The sequence below is a fragment of the Camelina sativa genome, chromosome 4 (genome assembly GCF_000633955.1).
Source record: "Camelina sativa cultivar DH55 chromosome 4, Cs, whole genome shotgun sequence".
Classification (NCBI taxonomy): Eukaryota; Viridiplantae; Streptophyta; class Magnoliopsida; order Brassicales; family Brassicaceae; genus Camelina; species Camelina sativa.
Genome location: NC_025688.1, coordinates 2736178 through 2746374, shown reverse-complemented (window position 1 = coordinate 2746374; position 10197 = coordinate 2736178). Strand labels below are relative to the sequence as shown.

Here is a 10197-nt window from a genome sequence, read left to right as displayed (position 1 = left end):
ATACTGAGGAGCAGGTAAAAAACATCATTAGGTGAGGAATCTCTTGGAACACTTATTACCTTGCAGACATAATCTCTCCTTATTGGCTTAATCGGTGAATATCGCCTTCAGGTATAACAGAAATAAGGTTAGTGTCTGGTGCAGCAACAGAAAATGCCCTGTATTCCAGATGAAGAGCGTGACAGAGATAAAAAAATTAAACCTAATTGATGCTTCACGATGTTGTGCATCCCGTCGCAAAGTGGAACTACGTGCATCCCTAGAAATAGATTTAGGAACTGGAGTCCGCTCCTTAGTGTCCTTGGACGTAGCTCTTGCTGTTGGAGTTCGATCTCGTTTTATTTCGAGAGCACGTTTTCGCTCACGTTCTCTTTCTCCTTCCTTCTCTCGTAGCTCCGATATGCGTTCCCTTTCCCGGTCCTTAGCTCTTTGCCTGTCTCGTTCCCTCTGCCGCTCTCGTTCTCTATCACGTTCGCGTTCCCTCTCTCGCTCTCGCTCCTTATCTCTGGAGCGTAGATTCTCGCGACGACGCTCTTCTTCCCTTAGTTCAAACTCCCTGAGATAACTCGCCCGGTCATCTTTCCGGAGATCATCAACACGAGGACCACCACGAGCCAGTATGCCACCAGGGTAGTCCAGGTCAAGAGATGCTGCACTGTGGATACCTTTCCCAGTGCCATAATCCCTCCCTGGAGGTAAGCTAACGCCATAACCAGGATTTGAAGAATTCTCCGGATAAATATAGTCATCTAAATTTCGCCGAGGAACAGCTCCTAATAACGATGGGGTATGTTGGCTGGCATAAGAAGATGTGCCGCGTAAACCGTGAGGATCAGACTCCAACCTTCCTCCATAATGCATAGCTTCTTGATCAGAATGCCGTACAGTAGAACTTCGTTCTGTAAGATAATCGGCTTGTCTGCCAGAAATGTATGCTACTCAGTGCAGTAAGATATAACTTTCCTTCAAACGTTATTGCAAGTTTTGACAAAGTACAGTTGTTTTACAATAACAAAGGTCTTGAGAGAACAAATAACAGACGTAACCAAAAATGCAACAATTTGAACAAAAAAACATATGCTAGAAAGAAATCAGGTTACCGCTAATCATTGAAAAATACCTGACACCTCCATCAACAGAAGAGGTATGGAGCGACTGAATTTTTAATAATTGTTCTCCTCGGAGGAGAGATGCTTGATCAATGCGATCATACAAGTCAGTCTGCCAAAATCATAAAATTAATGCCAATTGTAACACCACGGAACAGAATTTAACCAAATTCAAGAGATTTTCAAATAAATGTGAGGGTGGGCGCACCTGACGACCAAAACTAGATGACTCAGCATATCGACTAGTTGGTTCATTTTGCAACTCCCTACCGACATAAGCGCTTGACCGTTCACCATACTGCCTTCTGTCAACCGGAATGTAANCTCTCGCTCCTTATCTCTGGAGCGTAGATTCTCGCGACGACGCTCTTCTTCCCTTAGTTCAAACTCCCTGAGATAACTCGCCCGGTCATCTTTCCGGAGATCATCAACACGAGGACCACCACCACCACCGCGAGCCAGTATGCCACCAGGGTAGTCCAGGTCAAGAGATGCTGCACTGTGGATACCTTTCCCAGTGCCATAATCCCTCCCTGGAGGCAAGCTAACGCCATAACCAGGATTTGAAGAATTCTCCGGATAAATATAGTCATCTAAATTTCGCCGAGGAACAGCTCCTAATAACGATGGGGTATGTTGGCTGGCATAAGAAGATGTGCCGCGTACTGATAAACCGTGAGGATCAGACTCCAACCTTCCTCCATAATGCATAGCTTCTTGATCAGAATGCCGTACAGTAGAACTTCGTTCTGTAAGATAATCGGCTTGTCTGCCAGAAATGTATGCTACTCAGTGCAGTAAGATATAACTTTCCTTCAAACGTTATTGCAAGTTTTGACAAAGTACAGTTGTTTTACAATAACAAAGGTCTTGAGAGAACAAATAACAGACGTAACCAAAAATGCAAAAATTTGAACAAAAAAACATATGCTAGAAAGAAATCAGGTTACCGCTAATCATTGAAAAATACCTGACACCTCCATCAACAGAAGAGGTATGGAGCGACTGAATTTTTAATAATTGTTCTCCTCGGAGGAGAGATGCTTGATCAATGCGATCATACAAGTCAGTCTGCCAAAATCATAAAATTAATGCCAATTGTAACACCACGGAACAGAATTTAACCAAATTCAAGAGATTTTCAAATAAATGTGAGGGTGGGCGCACCTGACGACCAAAACCAGATGACTCAGCATATCGACTAGTTGGTTCATTTTGCAACTCCCTACCGACATAAGCGCTTGACCGTTCACCATACTGCCTTCTGTCAACCGGAATGTAACCAGACAGCTTATCAGAATACAAATCATCCGCCTTTTGACCATAAACATGACTCGAGGGGGACAAGTAGCTTCCAGAGGCAAATTTAGGCGAATCTGGTAAAGTAGGAACATATCCCGAGCGGCTATCCAAGACTGATGAACCTAAGCCATTGGTGCTTAAAGGCTGAGAGCTGCTAAGAGAAGATGATCCATAGGCAGAACCATACTGCGTTCCATAATGACTAGCAGATGTTGACAAATGCGATCTGTATCCACCAATGTCAGTTTCTTGAGCACCACCACCTGTAATTGAAGGATGGCGAGAACTACTCAAAGAAATCTGAGAGCCTCCTTCTGCACCACCACTGACTGAACTTCCAGGATAACCAGATCCAAGCTACATAATAATAATAACATAGCAATTAGCAATAAAATTCTACCCACTTAAAAAGCATAATGCACAACAATGGAGTTCAATGTAATTTCTTCAATCCAAGAAAATTAACAATTCCCAAATCAAATATGAAATTTCGTGAAATTAAACATCAGAAAGGTGGGATTTTGATTTCATGGAATTGATGATCTTACATTCTGACCATAACCAGACTGCGAGCCGTATTGCTGCTGTCCGTAGCCACTCCCTCTTGAAGAATACATATCTCTATGCATCTGATTCAATTTGTTATAAAAGTTAGTAAACCATTGCCTTAGATAGATAAATACAAAGAACGAACAATAACAAAAACCGATGGAAAAATATACGAGAATCCAAATACATGATTCGCTCAAGTGACGGGGGCTTACCTACAAGAAGATTGAAAAAAAAAAACGTGATTGACGGAGAAGGAAGATCCTAAGCAATTGAGAGATTTCAAGAAGAAAAAAGAAAACCCTAGAAATCACACAGATTGAGGAAGACGAACTTGAGACTCTGGATTGAGAGGATTAGTTTGGTGCGAAGACGAACTTAACAAGGGTTTCTTTTCTTTTGGTTATAGAACACGCATGCATTATCTTTTAATGGGCTTAGATTTTATGCTATAATCTTTAGCCTTTTTTAAATTCGTTATAGGCCCGTTCCTTTATATATAATATGCATATTTGTTTCCAATTAAGCATAACAAATTTAACTTGATAAGGGTTTGCATATTACTATTTACCTTTTTCTTTTAAAATTCTTCTATGTTTTTAATTCACATTTTACAATTATTTTCAAAACATTTAATTTGGAGGACTGGAAAATTAATCTCATACTGAAAATATTCTCTAATATTGATTTATGTAAAAATACTTCAATATAAATTTGAATGCCTTTTTACTCTTTCTGTATGATTCTATCTCAACTATTTCCTCATGTGCAGCCATTAGCCGAGGGTACTCATCTTTGAGTCGATCTACTAACTTCTGCAAGATTCAGTATCTGTCAAAGTCAAATATCGTCTTTGTTATCAAGCAAGTTACTTTGGCGCAGTTGGCGACTTCCTTCGCAGTCATGGCAGGAGAAGCGTCTTTTTGTCTCTTTAGAGTGGGTCGTACACGGTACATCTAATTGCATTCCCGCCTTGTGATTTTTGCAAAATCCTTGTAAGCTTCGAGTTTCTCTATATGGTGATCCGTGATCGTTTCTTCTTCCATAACTGCAACCAAAAAAAAAAAAAAGACAGAAACTGAATTTCCAATCTATGCTGGCACTTGAATTTAAAGTTGGCAGCACTAAAAAATGTTACTACCAGTGAATATGTTCATCAAGCTAAAATATAATTTAGACATGCCCAAAGAAAATCATGGTGTTCAAACTATTGTGCTTTCTAAACACATTTCAAGAGAACAAGAGAATTTATAAAATGAGGTTAACTTTACTGTCTAATATCTATGCAAAATTATCTTTTCCATGTATAAAAAATAGGGAAATGGATTATTTATTCAATCATACAGCAAGCATATCACATGAGCATATAATAGAGCATACCAGCCCAATAATATAATGTGATCTTGAAGTTTTGTCGTTCAAAGCAGTTTCACGTACTTGCCTTTGAGCTATAAGAATATCAAATGGAAAATCACATAGATGAATGTAAAAAATGACCAATATATCTCATGAACGAGACAATGAGTCATATTTCATTTTCATCAACACATTTTGAGGCTTTGCCAAACGTATGCACCTAGACTACTATCACCATCAAATGCATTAAAAAGTATCTTAACAAGTGATAGGAAGTATTACCTTCACAGTTGCCAATTAAATGCTGTAAATGTTGCCTGCTTTCTACCACGTCCTCCACCATATTTTCCAAAATGAATCCATTCTGCAAAATAGACAACATTCTCAAAGTTGCTGAGATTGTGTATGTCTATTTCAGCAATTAGCTTAGTGCTTCCGACCTTTTAAATACCTCTGAATCATCTACCAGTCCAAGGGGACCAGTATCAAGATTTAAAAGGTCAACCAGAGTCTCTTTATAGACAAAGCTCCTTTCTTGAGTCTGCATAGATTTTACAGGATTCATGGGCTTAGAAGAAGAACATATCACCTCTTAACAAGAGCACAGAAATAGGGACCTTCAAGTTGGTCACTCACTTCTTATATGCTCGTATATATCTTTAACAACACTTTCAGTAACCCCCATGTGCAACACTTTCTCTATTCTACTTTATTTACATCTTTTCTCAACTGCATAACCCTGCAACTAAACCTCAGTCTCCTCCTCACTCCGGGCTTGCGAGAAAACTCCAACAACTTCTTTTGATTTAGTTCACTCTGTTTACAGCAACTCGTAGCAGATCTACAATCTGAAAAATGATAAAAGTATATACCAAAACAAACTGTAAATCAGATATCTTAAGTTGCTCTGAACACCTAAAATAAAGTTACAATTTGAAGTTCTGTACGGCACAATGGGTCAACAAATTTAGTATATACCTGCGTGCACTTCCAACTTCCTGACTCCGATTGTAGAAAACTATACCCCATCTCATTACGCAGCTTCAGGTCGTGTATAACTGCGTCTTTACCAACCCTTTTACCTTGGTAAAGACGCCAACATGATTCTGAAATGAAAATAAACTTCTTTTTGTATGATATGAAGCAACTTTAGTTTTCATCTCTGCCTCCATAACAAGACCGACACAGCAGCTTTGACATACCCAAAAGATCACATACAACTTCTATATATTATGTATACACTGTTATGATACTTTGTACTTAAACAAAAGCATATACTCGATTAGGTACAGAAGATGTACAAAAAGGGTCTTATGCTTCCTACTTACAAGTATGCGGATCCGAAGCTCTTCTTCTGTCCTTATTGTTTTTACTTTCACCTACTCCCTTTCTATCCTTCTGCGCACAATAAATCAGTTTTCACTCTGCAAATCACCGAGAGGGCATGAGCACAGCATGTCGTTTCTTATTGTTTACCTTCTTCTTAATTATATTTCTGCATCTTGGTTTCTGGAGAATGTCTCGGATAAAGAATGAGTGCCAACGCTAAAGAGACCCCAAGACCAACCACTCCGCTAAAAGGCTGTAAAGGGCGGCTCCCTGCAATCCAAGCCGGAGAACTTGGGTTGTAGGTGAGGAATCCACCTGACTGTAGTAAAAAGCTTGTTGCTATGGTTCCTGCTCGCAACCCGATCGGAACAATCAGATTTCCTTGGCTTCTTGCACGAGCTCCAGCGAGCGCCAACGACAGAAGCCATAACCCTGGAATTGATCTCAGGGATCTGGAAAATTCGACAAGAAAACAAAAACAATCATTATATAGTTTGTACAGTTAGCATTACGCTACGGTACTCCTCATGAACAATAGTGGTGTACAATTGCAGTATGACATACACGTATATCCAGTTCATCCATGATCTATATAAACAATAATATACTTGGAAAAGATATATACCTTTGGAACAAGGCAAATATGAAACCAGTAATGATAATGCTTTGATGGTAGCCTAGATCTATAGCAATCTCATCAGGCATCCATGACCTGAAGAGTAACTCTTCCACAAGCACAACAAATGTCGCAGCTGTAATTCCCCTTACTATTAGCATAAGCAATTGCCCGCATCCCTTGAGACACTTCATGGCATCAAAAGGATGTGGAAAATATGGCGGTCGAGAAAAGATTGCAGCTCCTAATATTGCATTTACGAACTGTATTAATAGAACGACTGTCATGCCCCCTGCAAAGGCCTTCAAAAACACTTGAATCTGCAAGAAATCTTTATAGTATCATTTCTACTGTTTTAAAAGCATGAATGTATGGAACTGAAGAAAAGGAGAACATATGAAGTTAAGGGAAAAGGAAAATCACAACTACGCCATATATTTTTGCTGTTTGAAATTCAAACAGGTCCACCAAGATCTTTGTTGAAGCAAATTGGCATTTGTATTATTTCCTTGTTTTCGTATTTATGAGGGAAACTGATGCTAATGCGCTAATAAAGAAATCCAGAAGGCAGGATCACGGAGTATTAATGGCCAAGAAGTTTTCTCCAGCTGTGCAACGAAAACCAAACTATTTTAATCTCAGTGTTACGTTTAAGGTTTTACCTTTACTTTGACTGATGCCTTAAAATCAAGCCCATATTGCATGAATGGGTTTTCATACTTCCGTACTCTCTTTCCCCACAGCATGACAAGAATAAAAACAGCAACATAGAGGCCAACTACACTAGCTAATTCCGCCACTCTAGAGGGATTACTTGTAGACCAGCTCTGGAGAAGTGTTGGAAGCAATGGAATCACAACCGGTGACCATAAAACGAGCAACATCCCAATAAAGCCCACAGCCCTAATAAAAACAACAAAATAACGATACACACGAGAATCATTAGGACCAGCTGATATGAAGAAGAATCAAAGGACCCAACTTATGGTAAAATCACAAGAGTATGGAATCTTTCACTGTTATCCGAAGAGAATGTAACATTTTTAAACGAGGAATTTACTAGCAAACATGTATTGAAAACATAGCATATTTAAGAACGGGGGGGAATCACTCACAAACCTGTAGAGAAGAATAAAACGTTAGTTCTCCTGTTTGTCTTTAATTTTATGGGAATGGTTAACACACATCGATAGGTAAGCATTCATTATTTAAGACCCACGTAAACCATAAAAAACAAAATTTAGTAAAAACATTCTGCCAACGGTAGTAAAAAAATAACAGAATACAAATATGAGCATCCACATTTTATATTGATAAGAGACTACTTCAAAACCAACCACATAAGTTCCACGATACTGGAAAGAATCAACAAAGATGCTTAGAGAGAAAGCAGCTTACCTCTTGAGCAAGGGCCACTCATCCATACGCAAAAATTGGATTAGCTTATCAGTTAAACTCATAGCACCACGAAGGCCACCCCAAAGCAGAGCAAGTTTGCCAACTAACTTCAATATACCACCCCTTTGACCCAAATCTGCCAACATTGCCACAATCCTGTTCACATGAAAACCAAGGGCTTTTAGATCAAGAAGAATCTTAAGGCACTGAAATAGAGGAATTGACTTATCTACTTTTAATACCTATCCTGATCCACTTCACCAGTTTCCTTTGTTGGAACAGCAGGACCAGCTATGGACATGGCTTTCTCAGCAAAACTTGCCACCATATTGCTCTGATCGAGCTTTCCCGATTCTTTATGTTGACTATCTTTCTCTGATGATTTTGACATGAAGCCACCTCTTTGTGGATCCTGTGCAGGAGACACTAATTACAAGGACGAACATATATATATGATCTTTTGCTTAAATATTTATCTGAATGCTAATGTTAAACAATACCTCGTCTTGAGCCAGCATCGCAGATGCTCCCAAAGCAGCTGTTACAGCACCAACCATGACACCCTCATTGTTAATACTTTGCAGGCCAGATTCCACCATTTCTCCAATGGTCGAGTTGTTTTGTTTGCTCTCCTTGCTCACTTTGCTTGGCACAACACTCGTTGTTGCACCATTGTCACTAACCATGACACCCTCATTGTTAATATTTTGCAGGCCAGATTCCACCATTTCTCCAATGGTCGAGTTGTTTTGTTGGGTCTCCTTGCTCACTTTGTCTGGCAGAACCCTCTTCGCTGCACCATTGTTCTCGTACTTTTGTGTTCTACCCGGGACAATATCTCTCTTAGCACTGTTGGTTGTTGTAGACACATCGAAATACTTTCTCAAAGCAGCTAAAACAGAGCCAACAACAACACCAATAGGCAGTACTTGTCTGAGAAAATGCGCCTCCTGGACAGCAGATGCAATTGCCCTAATGATAGCGTCCCCATGAAGTTTACCTACTTTTCCAGAAGGGCCATTGGAAGTTTTGCTATTCCTTATGAAAGTCCAAGTAGGCTCTGCATATACAACAGAATAAGAAAATGTCTTTGCCACCATTCTTATATCCTTACTGAGTTGAGACTTAATTTGTCTCATGCCAGCTGAACCCATCCTGCGTTGAACTTCTACGTTCAAAGAGTCCGATACAATAACTTTAATGAGGTGCTCTAATTCCTTACATCCTTCGTCTAATTTGTGAGGACCATCATTTTGATTGTCCGTTGCATCATGCATTTCAGAGAGCTCGGACTCTTGTCCATGGTCCAATATCACATATGCAGGCTCAATGATGTTGTCTTCATTACCTACACTAAGGGAATGAACCTGAACATTTCCGTGCGTATCTCTGCTGGCTGCTGCATTTTCGGCAAGGTTACCCAAGTATTCTGGTTGTTGATCTAGGAGCTTCCATTTACCTGCCTCTGGATAATAGTCATTATCCAAGTGTTCTGGTTGTTGATCAAGGAGTTTCCATTCACCTTCCTCTGGATAATAGTCAAGCATGAGAGCAGTGGTTGTATCTAAGTCTAACTGCTTTGCAATCTTTTCTTTTGAAAGTTTCTCCCCACGATATCCACGGTATCCATCATGAGAAGAATTTTCGACAGAATCTGTATTTCTTTCAGGCAGAACCTTTGATGAATGCTTACCATTCACAAATTCATCTCTGCCCAAATCTTTTTCAATCATTTCCCCTGTTACCTTATCATTTCCAGAACTTTTTTCAGTTTCACTCACACTGCATGCAGGATCATGTGAGTTTTCAGAGGGCATAAGGCTCTCGGTTTCTCTCTTGTCGGGAATTTCCTCTTCAGATGGAGACATTGCCTCATTAGTGACATTCTTCTCATCCTTGAGAGTCTTCGTATCCTTGAGATTCTTCTCATCACTTACCTCATTTCCTTCTTTATTTTCTTCATCCAGCTGAGAAATCATGTTTTCGAGCACACCGAAAACACTATTGACAGCTACCTGAGTTTCATCATCCATCCCCGTCAATGCTTCAAATGCGTGGGAAACATTAAATTTGGACTGATTTGGTTCCTGAATTGCTGGCTTAGTTTGGTCTGATACAGGCTGCATAATTTTGGTTTCTTTGCTCTGATCATCACTTATGTCTTTCTCTACAGGCTGTGAAGCAGAAGATTTTCCAGCATCTCCTTCATTGTCGGTAGATGTCACCTTGTCTTGATCTGTGGCAGACTGTTTTTCGTTATCATTATTTTTATTAGTTTCCTCCTTTCTTTGTTGTTGAGATAGTACAGCAGCTTGGTCCACTTTGTCCCCATCACTAGTTATATCGTCTACACCAACTGGCGGTGGGTTGATACTATCATTCTTTGTATCTGAAGCCTTCTCGAAAGCATCAGCTACACTGGATTTTTCATCAGCAATTGGTGCTCCTTTCTCATCGTGTTTCTTAGTTTCTACCTGTCTTTGAACCGTAACTACTCCAGAACCTTGCTCCACTTTGTCATCATTACTAGTGACATCC

General features: G+C 39.8%; 2 protein-coding genes across 16 annotated transcripts in view; both read right to left on the bottom strand.

The window, feature by feature from the left end:
- The window catches only part of LOC104779639 (SART-1 family protein DOT2-like), a 9705-nt gene extending 6353 nt beyond the window's left edge, over positions 1-3352 (bottom strand). Inside the window, exons 1-7 of one of the 5 annotated variants that reach the window (XM_019244482.1) lie at positions 3176-3352; positions 2960-3040; positions 2277-2768; positions 2080-2180; positions 1448-1878; positions 203-503; positions 60-105 (exon numbers count right to left, since the gene is read on the bottom strand). In XM_019244482.1, coding sequence (XP_019100027.1) covers positions 60-105; positions 203-503; positions 1448-1878; positions 2080-2180; positions 2277-2768; positions 2960-3040 — 1452 coding nt within the window. In that variant the 5' untranslated portion in view covers positions 3176-3352. Of the gene's footprint in view, positions 1-59; positions 106-202; positions 812-1447; positions 1879-2079; positions 2181-2276; positions 2769-2959; positions 3041-3175 lie in introns of all 5 variants that reach the window. The other 4 variants (XM_019244483.1, XM_010504020.2, XM_010504022.2 and 1 more) reach the window with 4 other exon arrangements.
- LOC104779638 overlaps positions 3611-10197 on the bottom strand; it is an 11694-nt gene continuing 5107 nt past the window's right edge. The window contains exons 7-17 of one of the 11 annotated variants that reach the window (XM_019244475.1): positions 8160-8876; positions 7902-8071; positions 7660-7815; positions 6924-7164; positions 6271-6581; positions 5793-6097; positions 5645-5714; positions 5295-5422; positions 4953-5164; positions 4599-4857; positions 3611-4008 (exon numbers count right to left, since the gene is read on the bottom strand). In XM_019244475.1, the coding sequence (XP_019100020.1) occupies positions 5800-6097; positions 6271-6581; positions 6924-7164; positions 7660-7815; positions 7902-8071; positions 8160-8876 (1893 nt within the window). In that variant the 3' untranslated portion in view covers positions 3611-4008; positions 4599-4857; positions 4953-5164; ... (1 more) ...; positions 5645-5714; positions 5793-5799. Of the gene's footprint in view, positions 4009-4340; positions 4409-4598; positions 4858-4952; positions 5165-5294; positions 6098-6270; positions 6582-6684; positions 6870-6923; positions 7165-7659; positions 7816-7901; positions 8086-8159; positions 10163-10197 lie in introns of those variants that run through there. The other 10 variants (XM_019244473.1, XM_019244474.1, XM_019244476.1 and 7 more) reach the window with 10 other exon arrangements.